A 25,640-nucleotide genomic window follows, 5' to 3' on the forward strand; every position below is an offset into this window, starting at 1 on the left:
AAGGGATCAATCCTACTGACTGAGCAGAAAGACAGTTACCTGAATATATTGATCTTGCTCCTGTTGAAGCTCTTGTACCGCTGGCAAGAGACTGTCGACTATCCGTTGCTGACAGTGTTCCTCATTATACTGTACTGCTTGCTCCTGCTGCTTTTGGTATTGGCTCAATTTCCAGAGTAAATGGTCCTTTTCAGTCACCCATTCCTTCTCTTTGTCTTGATTTTCAAATTTGAGATGCAGGAAGTCCTTAGTGCTCTCATAGAGAAACTCCTGGGTTCGTTGAAGACTGACAATGGGATAAATGAGGAAGTGAGTTCCTTTCCCTATATGCTCCCATTTTACATCTGATACATAAGATGTGACTTCGAATTCAACAGGAACATGTAGCCATTTCTGTTTAAGAACAATGTCCTACCTTAGTGGTTCTTTAGTTTACAAAGTGCTTTTATACACACTTTCTGATTGCCATAAACAACTCTAAGGAAGCAGGGCAAGTACTATTCCCATTTCTTAAAGAAAATGGAAGTTTGGAGAGGTTGAAATGCCTGACTTGCCCAAAGCCGTATAGTGGAGTGAGAATGAGACCTGGGTCTGATTCTTGGCCCAGGGCACTTCCCACTCCACCACACTTCTATTATGTTGGGTGTAAGTGCACTGAAACACTGGATAGCAGCACCTCAATTTCCTCAGTTGTGATGTCCATAACATAGGAAGAAGGAAAATACAACAGCCCTGCCTGTATATACCAGTTCATTTAAAAAAAAAAGAACTTCCTGTTGCTCACATTAAGGTCTAGAAAGAATATTTATATGTAACTGGTACAAGTATGCAAAGATTGGATTAAAAAGTTCTCAGAAACATTAAAAATTAAATTACATTATTGGCCCCATTAAATGTCACTTTAAAATAAAATTCCTTATTTTTTTTTCTAGTCATATACTCTTATGGTCTTTCCAACACTAAAATTGAAAGGAGAGACAAAGGTGATATAGAGAATCAAAGAAATACATAGAACAGAACTATACCAAGGGAGCAGTAACAGCTCTAGAACAGTCAGAATGAGATGTTTGGCTAATCACTCCTGCTTTGCCTAAAGATTTCCTCCTGTCAGTTGATTTCAGCTAATAATAAATTAATGTGAATAACTCCAGCAGGGCCCTTATTGCTGCTCAACAATCACTGTGCCCTATCTATCATTTCTTCATCCCACTCCCACCTACAGCATTTGATTTAGCCCCCTATTTCACTACTTAATCTTCTGATTACTTCTTCCCTTCTCCCTGTTGCTATTTCTCAAAATTTTTCAGCATCATCACTTATGTTCTCTTCCTTTCCTGAGATTAAAGAAGTATCCTTACTAATGTGAATCACTCTCCCCATACCCTTTATCCAATTGTCCTCTACCTTTTTCAGCATCTTATTGCTGCAAACAACCCCTCTCAGGCATTAATTTAATGATCATAAGTAATACTTTACACCAGTACCATCCTGGTAAATCAGTTACTTTATAACTGTCTAATCCAAATATCGAAATTCATCCTATAAGTTGTCCTAACACTATCTTATGATCCTTCCACCCATTGTTTCTCTTTGTGCTTACAGTTAGTGGGTTCTTTGTTCTTTTGGTTTTGCTTTGGTCACTCTGCATTATTGCATAAAGGTTTTCCCCTACTTCTTCATATTTTGTGCCAATTTTAACTGCATTATAGTACCTAATAAATATACTATAATTTAACTGTTCTTATTACGAGACACTTCAATTGCTTTTACATTTTTTTCCTAATTACAAATAATATTGCTATGAAAGTCTCTAGAGATAGTTACTGTTTTTTTAAGGGCAATTTTTCAGTGTATATTCCCAATAATGGAAATATTAGGGCAAAGGATATGATTATTTTGATAAATTTTGCTATATACTGCCACATTAACTTCCAAAAGATTCTACAAGATTCCAATCTCATAAAAAATGAATAAGTGAACCTATTTCTCCACAATCCCAATATTACTGAATTTCATTGCTTTTGATTATTTTTCATCAACACAATGGGTATGAGTGGTACTTCAAAAGTTATTTTAATTTGCATGTCTAAGATTGCTCAGATTGACTATTTTTTTCAAGAGAAGCAAATGTCTTTCCTTTTAAAATTTTTTTTTAAATTAAATTATTTATTTTTAGTTTTCAACATTCACTTCCATAAGTTTTAAATTTTCTCCCCTTCCCTGCGCAAGACAGCTTGCAATCTGATATGAACTTTACACATATATTCCTATTAAACACATTTTCACATTAGTTATGTTGCATAGAAAAAATATAATGAATGGGAAAAACCATAAGAAAAAAAAAACAAATAAAACAAAAACAAAACAAAAAAGAAAATTAGTCTGCTTCATTCTGCATTCTGAGTCCATAGTTCTCTGGATGTGGCTGGCATTTTCCATCATTCCACTATTCATTTGGAATTGTTTCAGGTCCTTGCATTGCTGAGAAGGGCTAAGTCTATCAAAATCAGTCCTGTGGCTGTTACTGCGTACAATGTTCTCCTGGTTCTGCTCCCCTCACTCATGTAAGTTCATATAACTCTTTCCAGGTTTCTCTGAAGTCTGTCTATTCATCATTTCTTACAGCACAATAGAATTCCATTACATTCACATACCACAATTTATTTAGATACTCCCCAATTGATGGGTATCCCCTCAATTTCCAGTTCTTGGCCACCACAAAAAGAGCTGCTATAAATATTTTTGTACATGTGGGTCCTTTTCCCATTTTTATGATCTCCTTGGGATACAGCCCTAGAAGATGTATTGCTGGGTCAAAGGGTATGCACATTTTTACAGGCCTTTAGGCATAGTTCCAAATTGCTCTCCAGAATGGTTGGATCAGCTCACAGCTCTACCAACAATGAATTTGTGTTCCAACTTTCCCACATCTTCTCCAACATTTATCATTTTCCTATTTTGACATGTTAGTTAATCTGATAGATATGATGTGGTACCTCAGAGTTGTTTAAATTTGCATGTCTCTAATCAACAGTGATTTGGAGCATTTTTTCATAGGACTATAGACAGCTTTAATTTCTTCTTCTGAAAAGTATCCATTCATATTCCTTCACCATATATCAATTGGCAAATGAATTGTAGTCTTACAAATTTGACTCAGTTCTCTATATTTTAGAAATAAGGCCTTTATCAGATGTCTTTCCTTTTTTGAAAAATTATCTTTTCATATACTTTGACCATAATAGACTAGAAGGTCACAGCCTTTGTGAATTTTGAGGTTCTTTACATATCTTAGATGTCAGGATTTTATCAGTCACATTTATCTGCTTTTTTTTCCCTTCTTATTAAGCACCCATGCTCCTGGCACTGTTCTAAACACTTTATAAATATTATCTCATTTGATCTTCACAACAATCCTGGGAGATGGGTGCTATTATTATCTCCATTTTACAGTTGAGAAAACTGAGGCAGTCTTGCCCAGGATTATATACCTAGTGTCTGAATTTCAATCTGCTCAGGTCTTCCTGTCCAGGTCTAGCATTCTCTCCTTTGTGCCAGCTATGGAAAAGATGGCTTCCCAGTTTTTGTTGTTGTTCACTCGTGTCCAATGCTTCGTGATCCCATTTGGGGTTTCCTTGGCAAAGATGTTGGACTGGTTTGCCTTTTCCTTCTCTAGTTCATTTTACAGATGAGGCAAACAGGGTTAAGTGACTTGCCCAGAGTCACACAGCTAGTAAAGTCTCTGAGGCCAGATCTGAATTCAAGAAGATGAGTCTTCCTGGTTCCAAGCCCAGTGTTCTATCCACTGCACTACCTAGTTGCACCCCTTTCCTAGCTAGCTGCCTAGAAAGAATAAGGCTATATCTACAGATCTGAGAAATCATCAGCATATTGATGATAATTGAATCCAGGGGAACTGATGAGATCGCTAAGTGAAGTAATAGAGAGAGAAGGCAGCCTTGAAGGAAAATCACAGTTCCAGGTGAAGAGAGTGATCAATAGTGTCAAAGGCTACAGAGAAGGTCAAGGCTAGTAGATTTGACAAGTGAGAGATCATTATAACTTTGAAGGGAGTGGTTTCATTTATCGTTGAGATCAGAAGCCAGACTACTGAAAGTTAAGACAAGAATGAGAGGAAAGAAGGTAGAAGTACGAATTTTAGATGGCCTTCTCAAGTTTATCCATGACAGAGAAAAGAAAGATGCTATTCAGAATAATAAGGGTTCTGAAGATGGGTACAGCATGAGCATGCTTCTAAGTAGCAAGGAGGCAGTCAGTAGATGGAGCAATTGGAGATTCTTGAGAGTGGGGCTGATAGGTCAATCAGCTAAGAAATCAGGAATAGGATCACTTGTGCATACTGATGGGTTTGCCATGGCAAGAATGTAGCACAAGGTGTTAGTTTTTGAAATGTTAGTGAAATGCGAGGAAAGGTTATCAGCTGAGGGGGGTGGGGAGTTGTAACAACAGGAGGTTTAAGAAGGAACAAAAAGGTCTGGAAAACCTGCTATGGTGAGTGAATTGATTAGCGAAGTATAAAAGGACTGCCACGCCACAGAGAGAGCCCAGTTGGAATTATGTAACATAAATTTGTAGTGGACCCAGGCAGCATGGTTTCATGATTTTCTCCTGCTTTGTTCAAGCAGCATATAAGCACAGCAAAGGCAGTAGCTGGTAGGAGTACTCCAAGACTTAAGCAGGGCAAGGTCAGCCATAGCAGGTGGTAAAGAGACTCAAGAGAGAATGGAGACCTGAACTGGGAGTGAGGGAGTGATAGGGTGATAGTCTGGGAAAAAAATGAGGATAAAGGGACTGGAGGTCATAGTGAGAACCAAGATGAGAGGTAGCGGTTGTTAGGCAAAGGGAAAGGCAGAATGATAAAAGATATTGTCAGATAAAGGAATTTGGGAACTCATGAATATGGAATTAGAACACTTGTGGTGATGGCAAGATCCAGGGTATAGAAAGTTCTGTGTGTAGCTGAGGTGGAGTGGAAGAGTAAGTCATGGGAAATAAGTAAGCTGAAGAAGTAGAAAGTCAAGTGTTTGAGGATGTACCAGTAAGTCTAGTATGAAGGCATTAAGTTAGGGTACAAAGAAATACAATGATCAAGACACTAAACTCATTGAGGAAAGGAGAGTGTTCTGAAGGTTGATAGCTACAAGCTATCAGAATTTTAATGGGATGATAAATATGGACTAAGTGAACCTTAAAGGAGGAGAGGTTTCTGAGGGAGAATGGTAGAGGGAGAGTCTGGAAGTGGCAATGAGAAATAATGCGAATGTATATAAGGATAAAGTCCTCCTGACTCTGAGGTTATTTCTCTATTGATTACATACCATACTGAACTTCTATAACACTTCTAGTCTATCACACAATTCAGCACTTAAATCATCTCCCTTATACTATGTGCTAATTATTTCATGTAGCTTACTTTTCTCTCTCAGTCAGACTGTTAAATTCCTTGAAGGTAAGAGACCATGTTTTATACTCCCACTAGATTTTTTCTAAGCTTTGAAAGGTTTTTTTGTTTGTTTGTTTGTTTGTTTTGCCTTTTGGAGGGCAATTGGGGTTAAGTAACTTGCCCAAGGTTACACAGCTAGTTTTTTTGTGTGGGTGTTAAGTGTCTGAGGCCGGAACAGTACTTGGGGCCTCCTGACTCTGGGGCCGGTGCTTTACTCACTACGCCACCTAGCTGCCCCTGAAAAGTTTTTTTTTTAAGTTCACAAATTTGTTTTTATATCACATATAGCACAACAACTCACAATTCAATTCTCTATTCCATTAGCCTTTAGGAAGTTTTACCACTTCTAGGCACATGGCTACAGATTAATAGCACATGTAGCACAATAAAGACATAGTAAGTCCCTTGGAATTTAGAAAAGGGTAAATATTGTACCTATCTTTAAAGATCTTTACAGGGAAAACCCCATAAATTATAAATTATTCAGGTTGATGTCAATATCTCAGAAAACACCTACAAGAATAGAAGACATCATAAAGCAATCAACATAGCTCTGTGAAAAGTAAATTATGCAAGATTAAGTTTCATTTTGTAAGAGAGCAACAGGTCTAACAAAAATGAAAGATAAACTGATTTAAACAAGACTTTTAATCACTTCACAAAGGCATTCTCAACTATAATTTATGAATGTATAATCTTAAAAACTATGACTATTACTGTACAAGTGACTCAAGGGTAAAAAAAAACAAAACCAGTGAGTTGTACCCTACAGAGATTAATCCTGAGATCTATTCTATTCAGTATCTTTATGGATTAACAGTTAAAGAAACTGAATATGTTTAAATATGTGATATCAAATTGAGGATGGGTACTCAAAAGTTGAAGCTAGATTCCAAACAACCATACAAATTGGAAAAATAGTGAGAAAAGCAATTGAAATTGAAGATAACTTGTAAATGGAGGCACACTGCCTAGGTCCCACAGTCCTACTCCAGCAAAAATCTGGAGTGTACAACAGAATAATGATCAAGAAACCCCCAGAAAATTTACAGTAAAAGCACCTGCTCTAAGCCCCAAGCTACACAAAATCAGTCAGAAGGCTATAAGCAATAGGAAAGGAGGCCACCAGCAAAGACAACACAAGCACATAGCCCAGTTACTCAGCGACAAGAGGCAACAGAAGTGGAGGGCCCCCTAAAAAAAGATTTATAGAAGTCAGAAAGCCTAGGGAGTGCTAGGGCCGAAAGGAACTCTGAAGAACTAGCACCTTGTCCTAAGATGCAACAGAATAAGAGTTCTTAATCTTTCTTTGCATTATGGGCCCCTTTTGCAGGCTAGTAAGTATATGGACCCCAAATCAGGTTATTTTTAAATGCATAAAATAAAATGTGTAGGATTGCAAAGGAAGCCAATTATATTGAAATGCACTTATCAAAACAATTTTTTTTAACGATCAGGAGATTTATTTCAACTTTTAAGCCAGAATGGTAAAATAAAATTAAACTCCACCTTTAATGTGGTAGTGATATGCTTACTGTACTCGGAAACAGGAAAATTACAATATCCTAAAGAGTATGGGAGATAGCAATAGCATTACTAAGGTCTGTATCCCAAAGAGATCATAAAAAAGGAAAAAGGACTCACATGTACAAAAATATTTACAGCAGCTCTTTTTGTGGTGGCAAAGAATTGGAAATTGAGGGGATGCCCATCAACTGGGAATGGTTAAACGAGCTGTGGCATATAAATGTAATGGACTGTTATTGTTCCATAAGAAGTGATGAGCAAGTAGATTTCAGAAAAACCTGAAAAGACTAACATGAACGGGTACTGAGTGAAATGAGCAGAACCAGGAGAACATTGTACACAGTAACAGCGGCACTGTGTGATGACCAACTTTGACAGACTCAGCAATGCAATGACCTAAGACAATTCCAAGGGACTCATAATTGAGAGTGCTGTCCACATCCAGAAAAAGAACTACGGAGTCTGAATGCAGATCAAAGCATACTATTTTTTCCCTTTTGTTCTGATTCTTCTTTCACAACATGACTAATGTGGAAATATGTTTAATATGATTGTACACATATAGCCTATATCAGACTGCATGCTATCTTAAGGAATTTGGAACTCAAAATCTTGTAAAAGTGAATGTTGAAAACTATCTTTGCATGTAATTGGAAAAAATTAATACTATTAAGTGGGGAAAAAACAAACAAAAAAGACTGGGGAAAAAGAGGAAAGCTTTGGCATAATCATAAATAACAAAGTTTTAGAGAATTTTGTCTCTAGAGTGGGGCTATGTTTATGAGTTTGTGTGCAGAGGAGACAATTTCTGCAATAATTTCATTCCTCTCTCACAGAACACAAAACTACTTCTAGGTCAACAGAAGCAGGTTTTAAATAGACAAAAAGAACAAGTATAAGACAGTATGGTTATATATTCAATAATTCCTACACCCCAGAACAAGTCATCAGGGATGTTACTAATGCATAGGGAGTAAAGGATGGATAAAAACTGCTATCCTAGACCATTTTTGGCATGAGGTACCTAATACTAGAGAGGGTACTTGTGGCCTTCAAGAAAAGGGTGAAATGGGGGCTGCTAGGTGGCACAGTGGATAGAGCACCAGCCCTGAAGTCAGAAGGACCTCAGTTCAAATCCGGCCTCTAACTAGAAACTTGACACATAACTATCTGTGTGACCCTGGGCAAGTCACTTAACCCCAATTGCCTCACCAAAAAGAAAAGGGGGAAATTAAAAGTATTCTTCCCCCTGTGATTGGAGGCTTAATGGAGTTTCAGAGGGAGCGTAATAGAAATTGGGCTTTGTTTCTGATGCATTCCTCTAAAGGAGTTAATTTAATTGAGTCTTTGATCCTGTAGCTAACTCAAGATAACATTTCACATATTTAAAAACTGTGATAAACACTCCTATTTTGCATTAACTTGGAGATGGTTCATTCCCTTTATACCACAGCAAAACTTCAAAACTAAAGAAAAATATTCTGTCTTAAAGCAACAGTATTTATAAGAGACAGATCTTTAAGTTCCAAAATACTTGTTTCTAGCCCAGAAAGAGGAATTCTAGTCAAGAGGACAGAGCTTACTATATACACAGAAGACCAGAAATGAAAACCCCTGAGTGCTGACATCCTGGAGCAATAAAAGCACAGTTCTATTGAGCAAATAAGTTATATTATTGTCAGGCTTTTGGAAAATAAGAGTCTTTGTGCCATTAACAGCACAAGCTATCTTGGACAATAAAAAGTCTCATGATACCTTATATTAGATACCAATACTTGGCAAAAAGAAGTGTGGACTTATTGCTATGAAAAAGTCTCCAGGGGTAGGGAACCTGTTGCCTCAAGGCCACATGTGGCCCTCTAGGTCCTCAAGTCCATAAAAAAAGGATTTGTTCTGTAAAGCTTGGACTCAGTCAAAAGGCCACACCCAAGGACCTAGAAGGCCATATGTGGTCTCAAAGATGCAGGTTCCCCACCCCTGGCTAAATTCTCTAGTTCTTACTCAAAAAAACTATAGTCTGTGAATACAACATCCATGATTCCCATTGTAGTGGAAGGAGTCCTGAGAACCTGGGGTTATGAGGTACACACTCTAATGCTGGCTTAGTTAGGAGGACCTTGGGTAAATCACACAACTTTCTGGTACCTCAGTGTCCTCTTCTATACAATCTGGACAAAGAATAACTATCTTCCATGTCACACCTGGTAGTGTGAAGATGATGTGATAGAAATTGTTCTTAGAAGAAAAAAGTAATATGAAAAACTATTCAAACATCCAGGATTTCTCTGTGTCTTTGGCAAAAATTTATTTTCTCTCAGGGATTCACAGAATCCTAAGTCAACAAACCACCACCAATTTGGCAGAAGTAAGAATGTTAGGATGAAAAAGGGAACAAAATCTTTCTGACATAAAAATTTTAAAACTTGTTTCAATGATTGTTGAAAATCCTTATTGAAATCTTGAAATTGAAATTTGAAAATTTTTTGAAAATTAAAATTGAAAACCTTATTAATCCATATATTCCATGAATATCACATCCTGTTACTTGGATGATTTAAGATCTTGTAGTGCCTCAGGGTCATGATTCTGAATCACTCTTGTACAATCATAAGAGAAGGGGCTGAATATGTACTGACCCTACCACCTACCTGGTATTGTTTTTTCAAATTCAAATAAATTCTGATAACAGCTTTTCTTGTCTTTTGCTTCCTCCTCTTAGAAACTGACTGCAGCAAAAAAGCTCTGGTTAATTAAGGTTTATATTATATGCATAGAATAAAAATGCTTGGGTGGGTATCTATAAAAATTTAACATCATATACAGAGGGACACAATGATAAATTTCCCTGTGTGTCCTGGTCTTTCCTCAGCTTCTTTCTGACATCTTATTTTATTTGCAAATGTTATCTTTTAGCCAACAGCATTAGTCTATGATTTTTCAATGATACCAAATTCCATAAAATGTTAGAAATGAAGAAACCTTGAAAATTCTCAAATCCAACCACCCCTTCATTTTATAAATGAATAAATAAACCTAAAGAGGCAGTGAGCTGCCAAAGGTCAGTGAGGAGCAGAGCCAGGATTTCAACATGAGCCTCCTGACTCCCACTCCAGTATTCCTCTTGCTATCTCAGGCTGCTTCTACCTTAAAATTTTCTGCCTGGAAACTTTTGGTTTCATTTTTTTAAAAAATGAGACATTAATGAATACAGTTGCCAAAAGCAGTATAGGTGTCTCACAGATTTTACAAGTGTAGGCAGTTTTTCTTTATGCCTGGATTAACAATGAGGACTTTCAAAGCACTTGGATGTCTTTTACAATTTTATCAGGAGGACTACTGAGACAGTTAATGGCTTATATCTATAAGCACTGAAAGTTAGTACCATTTCTAGAGAGATAGGTGTACTTTCTGCCTTATAGTAAATGTGAGTAACACTTGTTAGTAATGGTCACTTCCAAAATTCCACACAAACAGTTTATAAACGTCACTGTCTTCTCAAATATTTCTAAAGTTCCCACCTAGGTGAGACTGCCAGCACCATTTTTATAACTGGGTAGTTTCTAGGGTTGAGAATTCAAGAGAAAACTTTAAAAAAACAATAACAAAAAATCCCCTTTAAATGCACAAATGCATGTTCCCATTAGTGTATAATCAAATAGTCTAACACTTAGTAACTACTTTTTCACATAAGTTTGCCAGTATGCCATAGCATCTTTTTATTTAATCTGTATTATTGCCTCACAGAGACAAAAATCAATGTTGGTACTGGTTCACAGTTGGTTTGGAGACCTAGTATTATATTCATATTTTCACTGAATTTTTTCAGAAAAGCTTTTGTGTTGCTTTCTACTAGTATCTCCCAAATTTACTTTGTCCTTCCACAAGTTATCAGAGCAAAGAGGCCTGTCTTTTGTGTGATGATGATCCCTCAGCCAGCAATGTTTTCAAAGACTTTTGGAAGACTTCCAAGGCAGGAATACTCAGAGGCAAGTTATGTTGTTTTTGAATAACAAAAAGGTGGAGAAAGGAGGAAAAATAAAGCTTCTCATACCTGGTCTGGTGGAAATTTTCACTGACAAGTAGGAGGCTCTCTTCACCCTTCTAGGCAGCTGATGCAGGCAAATGTTGGGCTTGTTTTAGCCATTCTAATTGGTGGACTTGCCCTGGGATCGCCTTAGCCAGATCCAGAGTGTCACAAATACTCCTACAGTTACATTAAAGAAAAGCTGCCAGAGGTTGTTGGGTTCAGATAGCTATGTGTTGCAAAGATAAAGTCAAGAAAGATTTTTACATCCCTCCAGTCAGTGCAGCCGATGAGCAAACAGCACTGGTATAGATAAGCTGCTGTTCCAAGGCAAAACACGAGACAACTGAAATTCTCACCACCATTCTGGAAGAGACTTTCTATGGCATCAAAGCCTCAAATTAAATTCAGAGTCCCACGTAAGAGACTAAGAATAAATACCACAATCTCTGGCAGTCACTGGCTCCAATCACTGGTGAACAAAAGAAATCTAACTAGCACTTTCACATTCCACAGAAAACGAAGAGGTGAATCCATTGGCTGCTCCCAGTTCACATATGGAAACTTGATAAGGTGCTCGATTTCTATTTGCATGTCAGAAAGTTTGGTGTTTGTTGAAAGGGACCAGGAATTGTTATACTGCTGCTTGGTTCTTCAGATGAAGTTATCAAATTCAATGAAACAGTATGGTCTGACAGCAGTATTTGTCTTCATCATGTAAGTACTGATGAATTCCTTCTGAAACTCATCCAGGAAAGACATCTGGGCAATTTGGGTACATAGCATCATGTAACTCACTCCCAGGGAGTTAATAAAATTAATATTGTATCATCCAGTTTTCAGTGTACATCTATTAGGAAGCTGACCAAGTTTCTTTGAGAGTAATTTAAAATACTTTCTGCATTCCTGCACTCCCATGCTTTGTTCATAATCAGTAGAAACAGAAAGCAGTAATCCATCGTGTATACGAACCACTGAAGCAGATAAAACCATAGACATTTCAACAAACAGAAAAGACCTGCTGAGCTGAAACCTGCTGCTCTGTGTGATGCAACATGTGATGTATCATGGGATCTGGGAGCACTCTTGCCCCTGGGAAGGATCTATCAAAATATTTTTTAAAAACAAGTTCACAGACCCCAAATTAAGAACCTCTGCCACAGATGACCTGAGGATCCAGTACTCTGAGCCTCAAAGATCCAGGGGAGCCCCAACCCAGGAAGTGGTGGTCAAGACAGGAAATACAGGGGACCCAAAGCAAGACCAAGCATACCCCACTACCCCACCCAAAGGGGTTAGAGGAGCTGGAACTTGACCCTGGAACAAAGTTTCAGTACAGAAACCAAAGCCGAAGAGATAAATAAATCAAAGAAAGTGCCTGGCAAAATAAAAAACTACTGTAAATCTAAAAATCCCCAAAAGAAGGAGCAAGTAACTAACAAATGTGAACAGGGAATTATAGTGAAAAAAAATTTATTTTCCACCTAGTAGACATTAAGTAAGGAATAAAATAAGAAATAAAAGCTCCAGAGAAAAGAAATGAGAATAAATAGTTTAGAAGAATAGTAAACCATATCCTTGAAAACTAGAATAGACCAAAGAGAAATCAGTAACTCCATCAGAAAGCAAGAACTATTAGAACAGAATCAAAAGACTGAAAGGATCATAAGGAATCTAATAGCAAAAACAAATGACCTAGAGAAGAACTCAAAGAGAAATGATTTAAGAATAGCTAGACTTATTGAAAACTATAATTTTTTTTTAAAATGGACTCTGTATTTCAAGAAATCATAAATGAAAACTGCCCAGATCTATTAGAATCAGAGGGCAAAGTACAGATAGAAAGAATCTACTGATTACCTTCTGAAAGAAACCCCAAACCAAAAAGTCCCAGTTGTATCCTAGCCCAAATCCAGATCACCATAGGAAGATACTACACACACCAAGGAACTACAGTTGGGATTACAAAAGATCTGGTAGCTTCTAAGATAAACTACAGGAGATCTTAGAATACAATTATTTTAAAAGGTAAAAGATACAAGGTTACAACTAAGAATAACTTTCCTGAAAAGCTGATATAATGCTATAGCAAACAAATTGACCTTTAAAGTAGAGGACTTTAGAATTGAGAACTTTCAAGCATTGCTGATACAAAGACTAGAGCTAAATAGGTACTTTGAAAAGCAAACACAAAAGTCCAGAGAAACCTAAAAAAGAAAATTTATGTAAGCAACTGGAAAGGGTTGTACAAGGAAGCAGTGCTAACATTAATAGTGGGAGAAAAAATAAGTGTGTCCCTTAAGCACTTTAGGGGTGAATTGGTTGTTCCATTCTGAGGATTTTAAGGAAGGAAAGTGAAGAGAGGATAAAAGGAATGCTCTAGTACAAAAAATTGGAAGAGGGGGGTAGAACTTGCTAGATTTCATCAGAGAGGTGGGAGGGAAGAGTATAGAAGAAGTGAGTGGGGCAACACTTCATATGAAGCTCACTCTTATCCAAAACAAATGAAAGAGGGCTGAACACATACACTATACTCAAACTCAACAAGTAAATAAGCAGGGAAGGGAGGGGGGTAGCTAAGAGGGAAGATAATATCTAGGAGGGAATAGTCACAAACAAAACAAACTTCATGATCCAGAAGAAGGGATTCAAAGGGCAGGAGGAAGAAAAGCAAAGAACCAGAATTATAGTGGGATCTTTATGAATTAAGGAATAAAAACATTGTGCTATATGAATATAATAGAATATTATTGTACTGTATGAAATGACAAAATAATTTTAAAGAATTCTAGGTAGTTTGAATGGATGCAGAGTAAAATGATTAGAACCAGAAGAATATTTATACAAAGACAACAACTGTAAAGAAAAAACCTTTTTTTTTAAGCAATCGGGGTTAACCTGGCCGCCCCTAAGAAAAAACATTTTTAAATGATTAAAGCACTGATCAAAGCAATTGCCAACCAAGTTTCCAAAGGAAGACTATTATTTACCTCTTCCTAATAAAGAGGTAATGAACTCAAAGTGCAGAGACATATAGTTCTGGATACGGCCATTTTATTCAGATTTGTTTTGTTTGACTAATACTTATTTTTACAGTTTCTTTCCTGCCCCCTTCTTTAGGTTTTTAATGGGCATGGAGGAATTTTTTAAGGGAAAGGAAGAGTTAGCAAAAGTGATGCCAAAAAGGAAAGGGCACTGAAATATTTCTTAAGATGCAGACAACAGAAGGAAGTTCAGAAGGAAGTACAGATAAGGAGAGAATTATAATATACTTTTTTAAAAAGCAAGCAAAATGAAATACTGTTTCAAATACATAATTCTTTTTTTTTGTTTTGCTGTGTGTATAGAAAGACCTTTTGAGAAGTGTTTAAATTCAGAAAAAAAAGTATTAAAAACTGAACAAGAAAATTGAATAAGAAAAAGTAAAAGGTTAAGGAAAAATGCCAAAATACAAATACAAGATCAGAATGGAAAAAGGTTTTTATGAAAAAGAAAAAAAATGTGAGGACAGTAGCTGAGCACAAGTTAAATACGACTTCTTTACAAGACAGTACTAACAGTATAAACGAATCAGTACAGGTCTGGAATATATTAAAAGGAGGATAGCACATATGGTAGCAATTAGTACCTTTTCCTCCTATTGATACAAGAGATTTATGGTTATTGTATCTTTGCTTTCATGACATGATAATACTGCTTGTACTGACTCATAGAGTTGTTATTAGATGATATGTATGAATGAGATGATATATATGAAAAAGTTTTGTAAATCTAAAGAGTTTTTTTCTAGTTGTAAGTATTACTGTTCTGTTATATATAACTCTAAGCTACTCTTATTTATAATTATTATATACATGATGCATCTCAAGCCAGATCTTTGGTCACAAATACAATCAATTGTGACACTATTCCTATGGGAAAATAGAACCTACTTTTACAATACAGTTAGCAGAAAACATTGGGACAAAGAGTGATAGGCTATATGGGAACTTGAGGATAAGTTGTTTTTTTCTTGTAAAACCAGTAAATCATGTTTATAAAATCCTTGCTTTACAAGCCTGGCGTCACTTTATCTACATATATTGTTGACTTGATTTCATTATGCACCTCCCACTTTCCCATGGACTACAAGCTGAATATAACTACTTTAAAAATAGAGCCACTGGCAAAGGCAACATAACACAGTGAGCTTGAAAGAGGTTGATCTGAAGAAAATGGTTCACTTTATTTGAGAATGACCCCTATCCTAAGGAGGAGGTAAGGAAAGGGAGCATTCTAGGCATGGAGGAGAGTCAGAGAAACTGTTCAGAGCCAAGACTTGGAGTGTCTTGTTCATAGAGCAGCCAAGAGGCCAAGCATCACTGGACTGAACAGTATGTGCAGGGGAATATGTAGTAGTATGTAGTATGTCCAGTATGTAGTAGGAGTCTAGGTTTTGAAGGGCTATGAATGCCAGGCAAGCATTTTGTATTTGATCCTGGAGGCATTAGGAAGACACTAGAGTTGATTGAGGGAGGTGGGTGGGTGGGACCAGGGGAGGGGTTGGGGTGGGGAAAATTAAGTAAGGGTTTTTTTTCAGGATAGGGGAGACATGAGCACATTTGTAGGCAGTAGGAAATGAGTCAGAAGACAGAGACTGAAAATAAGTGATAAGATTGAAATGGAGTGAGATCTCTTGGGTAGGCAAAGGGGTTAGCCTTGGAAAGGAATCATAAAACAGAGATAGAGGAGAGTGGCAGAAGGCATATGATATGAAATGAGGAAGAAAGGAGAAGAGGGAGCTTCTTCTATAAAATGTGAGGCAAGGTTCTATGCTGAAAGAGCAGGAAAGGTGGAAACATGAAAGGCTCGAGGAATGATGCAAAGGTTTGGAATTGCTGCTGCAGATAGCAAAATAATGAGTTGATAAAGGAGGTGTAGAAGGATTACCTAGCAGCAGTGAGGGTCCATTTGAGCCTATGTAACACATATCTGTAACAGAGTCAATCAGAATAGCTGAATGATTTTCTCTACCTTTGCACATGTTTAGGAGCTAAGGCAGAAGCTTGGACTACTTTATGTTAAAAATCTCTTTCAGCTCTAAATCTATGATGCTTTACCTTCTGAAACTCCTAATTCTGTGATTCTTTATTATACCAAAGTAATAATCATCATCATAACAAAAAAGACAACATATAAGTAAAAAATTACCTAATTTTAAACTATTCAGGGAAAATAAAACAGAAGTAGAGCCTCTCCTAGGCACTCACTTGTTTGTCAGCACTTTGATTCTCTCCTGGTTTCTCTCATGCTGAACCTGTGCTTCTTCCATATAGATGCGTCGGTCTTCTAAAAGTCCTTCAACCTGGTTTCTGGCAAGCTTGGTCTGCTCTTCAAGCTGAGCTTGCAGTGCTTCTACCTAGAAAGATGAACAAGGGGTAAAATACTCAGCTCTACTCCCCTTGACAACTACTCACAAGAATAGATGCTAAATCTCTTTCTAGGAAAATTAATAATCAGCAGCAACATTAACAAAATAACAAAAATGTTAAACAGACCTTTCTTTGAAGTGTCTTTATCGGGCCCAAACTACACAACAAAATAATCAACTATACAATTAGTTTGGACTATATTGTTGGAAAACCCAGTGCCTTTTTCCTAATCCTTCGGCTCTAATATTCCTTTGTGGGAACTGAGACAAGCTAAGAGCCCTCTAGATAGGCAGGGAACATAGAGAATCTTTCTTTAGTTTTTTTGGTTGAAGACAACAGTCACCTTATAACGAAATAATTATATGACTCCCCTCTATGGATCTTGCTGTCAAGTCCAACTGCAGTCAATACCTATAGTTAGAAAATATTACTTAAACAATTGGATTACCTTCATAGAGCCAGGATTTCCAGTGTATAGATAAAGAATCCTGGTTCCATGTGGCATTCAGTTACCAAGTGGTCAAAATCTCACTGGAAGAAGAGTCACTATTCTAAGGAACTTCACAACCTATCTGTTACATAGCGGATGTGTCATATATGACAATTTGGCAGGAAGGATATTCCTCTCAGTTTCTATATAACTTATCCCAATAACAAAGAAATTTAACACTTAATGTTGGCTAAGAATTTAGAGTACCCCAAAGCAGGTCTTTATACAGTCAGGAAGCAGGAGTTTTGAAATGTTTAAATTATGTCTGTTTTCTTTAATCTTACAGTAAACAGCAGAGAAATATATGTGGTAAGTGGGTCCCTAAAACATAACAAGATTTTAAATTTGTGGAAGACAGAAGCTGTCATTGTTTACCAACAGATATTTTCTACCTGCAGCACAAGTGTCTGATTGTCTCTTTGGTATTTCTCAGGACTTTCTTGTGTCTCTTTTTTTGATCTTCCTAAGTTTCTTTTAGTACCTGCAGTAGAAAACAGGTTAGTTGGGAAAATAACTTATGTGGCTTTTATTCCAGATGGGCAGTTACCCATTTTATGCTAGCAAGGAAAAGCTGAGGTGCTCAGTCTGATCTCAGAAAAGAGTCTAATAGAAAAAGGAGAGAAAAGAAAATTTTACAGCAATCACAGTATTTTCCCCCAAAAAACATAGTAAGGAACTCTGTGGGATGCCTCCTGATTAACAATACCCATTTCATTACTGAATTGAGTTGCAGAGTACTGCATCTGAGCAGGATCTATTTTATTAGTAATTCCTGTTTATCCAGGTGGTTTGAGGATATTCATATTAATTTTAAAATCTGGTGAATAGAACTGCCATATACATACACACACATATCACATTTGAATTACTAATTTTCAAAAGAAATGTAATATACAATACTAACCACACTGAACAAAACTGAATTTTTCCTTACAAAGCTCTTCAGAATATTCAGAGTACCACCAGATCATCATTATCAGTATTAATTATTATTGTAAAGGGGCAGCTAAGTGGTGCAGTGGATAGAAAACTGGTCCTGGAGTCAGGAGGTCCTGAATTCAAATCCGACCTTAGACACTTGACACTTACTAGCCGTGTGACCTTGAGCACACACTTAACCCCAATTGTCTCACAAAAAAAAATAGAACTGTTATTGTACAGTATTTTTAAAAAATGTTCATTTAGCTGTTTGGATTCTAAGAAAAAAAGTTTGCTCATTGGTACCTGCTTTGGAAATGAACTCATGTTCATGTGGCTGCTTGAAATGAACAGTCTTTTGGGGAATAGTGACCTGAAAGAATCAAAAGGGACATTCCCTTTAGAGAAAACATTTCACTTTCCAACATGTACCTCTAAGATCAAATATCATCCCCACAGTATATTCACCACGTTGCATACAGATGTAAAAAGAACTAAATTAAGCATGAGACTCCATGTACAAAGCAGAGGAACTAAGGCTTGGGGTTTGTACTTCCGTTTATACCAAAGTATGGCCCTGATTGACCCTGAGCTCAGGCAAGCCATTTATTCTTTGTGTCCCAAGATCTTAATCTTTCTTAATCTTTGAAAGAAAACAGAGTTCTTGCTGTTTCCACATGGCATCCAGTTATCACGTAGCCAAAATGTCACTAGAGGATGATTTCCTACTCTAAGGAACTTTAAAATCCATCTGATATATAAACCAAGGTACCATAAACAAAAACTTACCAGCAGAGATAAATTCTCCTCAGTTCCCAAATTCCCTACCCAAATAACAAAAGGAGTTTTATTCTTAACATTGGTCAGGTAGAGAGTCCCAAAGGAGGAAATAATGATTATAAACATAAATCTGTAAAAAAAACTTACATTTAAAAAACTTAGATTATATACACATTTTTAAATTTATAAATTATTATATCTGGAATGCTCTTCTCCTATAGCCCAGACTTTCCAATTTTTACCCTTCATTCCAGGCCCAGTTCAAATGCCACCTCTGCCATGAAACTTTCCCTGATACCCTTAGCTAAGAGTAATCTTTCCTTCTTATGGTCTACCCTGACTCTTATTATACTTTCATATTCTATGTTGTATTTTATGTGTACATGTGTTTATAGCCCTAGCTTAATGGGCTATAAACCCCATTAGGGAAAAGACTATCTTATTCTCTATACTTGATAAAACAATTTGCATAGTGCCTTACACAAAGGAGTTGTTCAATAACTATTTGTCAAATGAATTACTTATGTTAAAACACAGCTATTATAAAAATGAGGATTAAAGGTTTTTGTATTGGATTCTCCATCCAGTTCGACCCATGACAGACTTTGGTCACAATTGCTTTGATTGCTCTAGGTTGTTTCTATAACCTTGAGTCCCATACCTCATAAAAAAAAAAATCTTATTGACCAGGCTGTCCCAATAATCACTTACTTTGTGTAGAGGCTCCTTGTGAAAATAAGTTACTTCTCTAGAATCTGTTCCCACTAAGGTCAAGAGATGTTGAATTTTTTTTCTGTCTTCTAGCTCCCTATAATCACCAGAGAATATTATAAATAATTGTTCCTAGAACATATACCCTTTTCCATTTGTTGGGCATTCTCTCTTGAAGAAACAAAGTCAGCCTGTTTCTAGAGGACTGTCAGAAATAAAAACTACTCACATTTACATTCTGCATTAAAATTTACAAAGAAATTTCTTCACCACAATTAACTAATGAAGAAGGTTGTATAAGAATTATCATCTTCAATTTTATAATTAGAAAACTGAGGCTCAGAAAAGTTGACAGTCACAATGCTAGTAAGTGTTAAGAGTCTGGTTATGAACCTAAGTCTCCTGATTCCAAATTTAATGATCTACTATAAATAGTACCACTATATATTTCTTTCTTTTTTTGGGGAGTGGTGGTGGAGGCAATTGGAGTTGTCTTGCCCAGGGTCACACAGTTAGTAAGTATCTAAGATCACTAACAATGCTTCAGCTCTAATCTCATAAAAGTCCAGATAACAAAACATGGAAGTTCAGAAGGAAAAACTTTGAAATGTTTTCTTAGCTATCACTGGAAAGGAAATGGGATTTATATATAGACTTTTTTTCCTTTTAAATCACTAAAAGCAATGTTACACAGTATGACTAGAAAGAATGAAAAAAAAATTGGTTTTCTTCAGTGCATATTTGAAACCTCCCCTGCTGCCAGCTTCCAGCAGAGTGAAAAGTGCACTAGATTGAGAAACAAGAGGTTCTGGGTTCAAATCCCCACTTGTGCAACCTTGGGCAATTTATTTAAACTTTCTGGCACTCAGTTTTCTCATCTGTAAAAAAAGGGGGTTGAACTAGATGATTTCTAGGGTCCCTTCTATTTTTTAACTCTAGGGTATTATGATCCCCCATTTCTGCTCAGTACTTGATTTTTAATCGGTCATTTTCTGAGTAGAGGCGTAACACATGCTCGCGCTCCTGGAAGAGGTAGATCTGCATATCACTTAGGGCTTTCTGTAACTCAGCAATCTCTTCCTCCCTCTGCTGGATTTCCAACTCCAGTTTGTGCTACCAAAAAAAAAAAAAAGGCAGATGAAATGATCCTGAGCCTCAGAGGGTATCTCCTAAATATAACCCTATCTAGTTCATATACCGTAGTAACATTCAATACAGTTCCAGAGTATAAAAAGCGTCATAATATTTAAGTGTTGTGAGAATGATTCACGAGATTACATTAAGGCAATCAGCCACCATGTGGCAGGGTGCTGGAAGTCAGTTTCTGAAAGAGTGTTTTGAGATGCAATGATCAATACAGAACATTCTAACAGGAATTTGGACCTGAGTTATTTGTACCAGCTGGTACCAAATAGGTGAGGGAACATTTAAAGTAAATTTGCTCCATACAAGGGCTATGTGAATAATGTATCAAACATCAGAATCTTACATAAAACCTTTTAGCACCATCTCCCATGGGAGGGGTAGAGCCTATGGGAAGCACATATCCCAGGATTCGGTATGACTAAGTTATTTTAATACAACATTCTTTATAGCTACCCACTCTGGACACAAGTCGATACTTCCTACAGGCATACACATTCTAATTATAATTTAAAGAACAAACTTAGTGAAAAAGACTTGAATGAGGACTACGTTGTTTTTTCTTACTCGGTCCTTGTACATGTGGGTATATTTTTCCAGTTTTCTCAACAGCTCTTCATTTTGTTCATCAAACTCATGTATCTTTCTTCGGTAATACTCCAATAATTCTTTGGATGGGCAGATGAAATTTAGACGTTCAGTAATGGAGGGCAGGGGAGTTGACTCCTCTGAATCCATAGGAGATTTTGTCCCAGAAGCAGCACAGTGTCTGGGAGGGCTCTGGGAGGTTGGTAACCTAAATGAAATCATCACAAAAATGAAAACTGAAGCTTGTTAATATTTATGGAATTCTTAGAATCTGGTATACTTAGATTCTAATATCCTGAAAGTTAAAAGAGATTTGATTACACTATACTGGGTGATATGATTAGCTAGTCCAAACAAATCTTGTATTGAATAATATTTAAATTCTGAATCCCATAACTCCACCTTTTAATAAGCCATTTTAAAAACACACTTAAAACTTTTCTTTTAAGACAGGTGGGGTTTTTAAGATTATTTGTGTTGGTTATGGATCTGAAGTAATATTTCAAGGAGTTGGGAGTAAATTATTGATATCATTAAAAAAAGTTTTAGAGGACATCCATCACAGACTCCTTCTTTTTCCCTAATCTATGCCTCAAAAGTCCTCTCCATGATTCCCTATTCTTTTCTTCTTCACTACAGTCTTGGATGAAGTAGCCCTTTTTGTTGCCAAGGTCAATGCCTCCCCTTGTACTCTTGACCCCATCTTATCTTTTCTCCTTAAGCACGTTCTTCATTTTGTTTTCAATCAAGCACAATGTCTAGCCCATAGTAGGCATTAAACAAAATTAAATCCACTGATTCCATCTCCACTGCTTACAGACATGCCCAGGTCTCCTTAAGCAATAAATAACTTTTACTTGAAAGTCATACTCTCAAGCTATTATCCTTTATCTCTGTTTCCTTGCATTTGCTGTTGTTCAGTTTTTTCAGTCATGTCCAACTCTTCATGACTCCATTTGGGGTTTTCTTGGCAAACATACTGGAGTAGTTTGCCATTTCTTTTTCCTGTTCACTGTACAGATGAGGAAACTAGGCAGACAGGGTTAAGTGACTTGCCCAGGGTCAATGCATTTGAACTCAGGTCTTCCTGACTCCAGACCCAGCACTTTTTCACTGTGCCACCTAGCTGCCCTTTCCTCGTCTAGCCAAGCCCTTAGAAGGATCATCTACCGTCCATCAACTGAGGAACAAAGTAGGGAATGTGGATGCAATGGAGTATTATTGTACTGTAAGAAACAACAAATATGATCATTGGAAAGTCTTATACAAACTGATGGAGAATGAGGTAAACAGAACCAAGTAAGCAATATACAGAATGACTACAACAATGTAAATGGAAAGAACAAAAACCACAAAACAGTTGAATGTTGCAAAATTACAAAGAACAAGAATGGGCCCAAAGAAGAAACATGAGTAGCTCTTCCTTTCCCCAACTCCTTTGCAGAGGTAGAAGATCCACAGGGATGGAATACAGCACATTTTTTTTCCAGATTTTTTTCAAAATGTTGATAGATTTTTCACTTCTTTTTTCCTTAAAACAAATTCTTTGTTAGAATATCCTTGTAGGAGGGAAGAGGATGAGGAATAAAAGAAGAAATTTAAAGCAATGTTAAAGCAAAAGTTACAAAAAAATCTATTTTTTAAAAAGTTCATTTACATGCCTTCATTTCCTCACCTCCCACTCTTTTCTCAAACTCTTACACCCTGGTTTCCCACCCTAACACTCAATGGAAACTGTTCCTTCTAAGGTTCCCAAGGATCTCTTAACTGCTAAATTCAATAGCCTTTTCTAATTTCATATTTAACTTGACCTCTCAGCAGCTTTGACCACCTCCCCTTCCCCTTTCTATATATTCTCTCCTCCCTCGGCTGCCCCTGAAATATAGGAATTTTTTCACTTTTGTTTTTGTATTTATTCCCAGGGCCTAGTATAGTATCTTGCATACAACAGAAAGATACAAAAACTTACTGGAATATTATTGTACCATACAGAATGAAAATTATAAAGAATTTAAATAACATATGAAATGATGTAGAACAAAGAAAGGAAAACCAAAAAATTACATGTCCTTTCTACAACTATATAATTGATTACAATAATAACAGCAAGAGGGGAGGCTAAATGGTAAAGTGAATAGAGCACCAGCCCTGGAGTCAGGAGGACCTAAGTTCAAATCCAGCCTCAGACACTTAACACTTACTAGCCATGTGACCTTGGGCAAGTCATTTAACCCCAACTGCCCTGCCTTGCCTCTCCAAAAAGCAAAAAAAAAAAATTCCCATTTCTACAATGAGAAGGTGGTATGGTGTATCAGAATGAGCTCTGCATCTGTAGTCAGGAAGTTTGAGCTTAAATCCTGTCTCTGACACTATAGGAAGGCTAGTAATACTTGAAATATTCATCTCAAATGGCTGTTGCAGAGGAGAGTTAATTTTAAAACTTAAAGTTCTATATAACTGTGAGTTATTACTACAGATACAGGTGACAAAGCTAAATCTACAAACAATTTGTATCCCAGTATTGGGTAATAGCCAGTAGTATCAATATACAAAGTTATTTTATTGTAAATTCTACATAAGCAAAAACTGCAGGAAATTTCAGTTTTCTAGAGGCAATTCCCACTTGCCCTAACTATACTATAAAAGTGAGAACTAGGGAAGCCAAAAGAGTTACACTAGGAATCACCACAACTCTTTTGGGACTCTATTACCCTGTCTCTTTCTCCCAATACATAAGGTTCCTTCAAATCCGAGTTCAAGAAATATATCCCTCCAGCTGCCATAAGAAAGGTGTTATTTTGGACAAAGGCTAGAGTAAATGTGACTTAAGTCTTAAACCCTTTAAAATGGGAAGACTTACTTTTTGGAGACAGGAGTAGAGGGTGGGGTATGCTGGTTCATACTGCTTTGTCAAGCACCTGCCAAAGAAACAAAGTTCAGAATACGTGAGCATAAAAGAAACTGTGCAGAACAAAATTTCTATTACCCAGTCATCATTAATAATTTCCCCAGTAGCATCACTAGATATCTAACACGCCCACCTGTTTCAAAATTCTACCACTACATTGAATTCACAAGAAATTCTACTGTGCTTTTGAGTTGGCCTCAGAATATGCAATATTTCAGTCAGGAAACTGAATCAAGAGAATTATATCTCTCCCCTTAATACAATCTGGTCAATTAATGTTTTTCTATTTCTAGCATAAAACCAATAAAATGGGTATTAGTTCCTTAGTTGATTAATGGACTGTGTGCCATGGAGAGAGCTTTAAAACAATAGGTTTTTTGGGTTTTGTCTTCCCCCTTCTAGGAAAAATAAGTAGTAAAGGCTTTGATAGTGGCATCAAAATTTTTCATTATTAATAAAACTCTTCATCTGTTTCAGAGCCAGTAAAATTCTGGCACAATAAAATGTTAATGAAGTTTATGTACAAGAGCCTGTTCATTTATATCACACTTTGGTAAAAAGTCTCATCAGCTGGCACGTCGGGACTCCCACTGTGACCAATTCCTCCAACAGCGCTTTATGTGGCCCTCCACTTTCCACTTCACCATTTTTCCATATGTACAAGTTATGTCTATACGTTCTGCCTCCCTCACGGAAGGTGCTCCTGGAGGGCAGGGCCTGAGTTTTAGTTCATTTTTTCATTCTCGGAGACTGCTCACAGCTGAATGCACTGAGCAAAAAATCGGAGGGGCTGTTAATCTGGAACAACCAGAAACCAGGCCTCCGCTCTGAAATGTCTTGGCCTAGTGTAATTCCGGTGACATCAGGGTTCACCGAAGAAAGCAGAACGGATGGAGGGGGCGTAGCCTGCGAGAACTCTTGCTGACACCCAAATGTCCCTCGCCATTCCTGGGCTGACCCCAAAGATCCTTCTAATTGTCCTTTCCGAAGCCTGCTGTGGTGACGGGGGGCATCACAATGCCTTGGGATCTGGGGCCTGGGTTCGAATCCTAACTCTGATGCTTAGTATCTGTGTGATCTGGAACAAGTCGGGTGGCCAGAGTCTGGACCTCGGCTGCCTCATCTGTAAATGGGGGAGCTGACACTGATCCTCCCCCAAGATCCCTGGAGGGTTGGAGGAGTGATCCTGCCCCGCGTCCACCCTTGTCGTCCCTCCCGGGATTCAGGCCCCAAAACGAGACCTCTTCCCTCTCACCGGATCTTCCGAACCGATGCCAACAATGTCTCCCTCAGTCTCCGGGCTCTGTGGGATCCTACACTCAAAACAAACTACGATTTGTCAGAATCTTGGGTCCCAACGGAAATACCCAAGTTGAACGAGAGGGAAACATGGCGCCACAGAAACCGACTAATCACCTTGAGGGTTACAGTGCTCTTCGGTTTCCCGACCAATGGAAAAGTGGATTAGGGCGCAGTGAATTTCAGGCACGCGTCTTCCCCATCCCACAAGACATTTCACCTGTATCAGCTTACTTCCCCAAAGATCGCTGGGAAATGTAGTTCTCTCTACTCTCTTCTCACACCACTTCAGGCCAGGAGTTTTTTGCCTTCTCCAAACCACTTCCCCCAGGAGTAGTGGGGCCGGTTTGCCAAATGTGCTCACCCCGATTCTAGCG

At 37.4% G+C, this 25,640-nt stretch overlaps 1 protein-coding gene and 1 pseudogene across 4 annotated transcripts in view; both read right to left on the reverse strand.

Moving 5' to 3' along the window:
• Window positions 1-25,398, reverse strand: part of CCDC77 (coiled-coil domain containing 77) — a 38,403-nt gene extending 13,005 nt beyond the window's left edge. Inside the window, exons 1-9 of one of the 4 annotated variants that reach the window (XM_069094359.1) lie at window positions 25,220-25,397; window positions 23,917-23,974; window positions 21,036-21,264; window positions 20,296-20,438; window positions 19,326-19,422; window positions 18,141-18,207; window positions 17,309-17,397; window positions 16,265-16,413; window positions 40-286 (exon numbers count right to left, since the gene is read on the reverse strand). In XM_069094359.1, the coding sequence (XP_068950460.1) occupies window positions 40-286; window positions 16,265-16,413; window positions 17,309-17,397; window positions 18,141-18,207; window positions 19,326-19,422; window positions 20,296-20,438; window positions 21,036-21,264; window positions 23,917-23,957 (1,062 nt within the window). In that variant the 5' untranslated portion in view covers window positions 23,958-23,974; window positions 25,220-25,397. Of the gene's footprint in view, window positions 1-39; window positions 287-16,264; window positions 16,414-17,308; window positions 17,398-18,140; window positions 18,208-19,325; window positions 19,423-20,295; window positions 20,439-21,035; window positions 21,293-23,916; window positions 23,975-25,205 lie in introns of all 4 variants that reach the window. The other 3 variants (XM_069094361.1, XM_069094360.1, XM_069094362.1) reach the window with 3 other exon arrangements.
• On the reverse strand, window positions 150-12,345 carry LOC138165932 (vesicle-trafficking protein SEC22a pseudogene; annotated as a pseudogene).
• Window positions 25,399-25,640: the final 242 nt, after the last annotated feature.

This window comes from Petaurus breviceps, unplaced genomic scaffold, assembly GCF_028583685.1.
Source record: "Petaurus breviceps papuanus isolate PSGF00001 unplaced genomic scaffold, PetGlider_PUasm1.0 216, whole genome shotgun sequence".
In the NCBI taxonomy this organism is placed as follows: domain Eukaryota; kingdom Metazoa; phylum Chordata; class Mammalia; order Diprotodontia; family Petauridae; genus Petaurus; species Petaurus breviceps.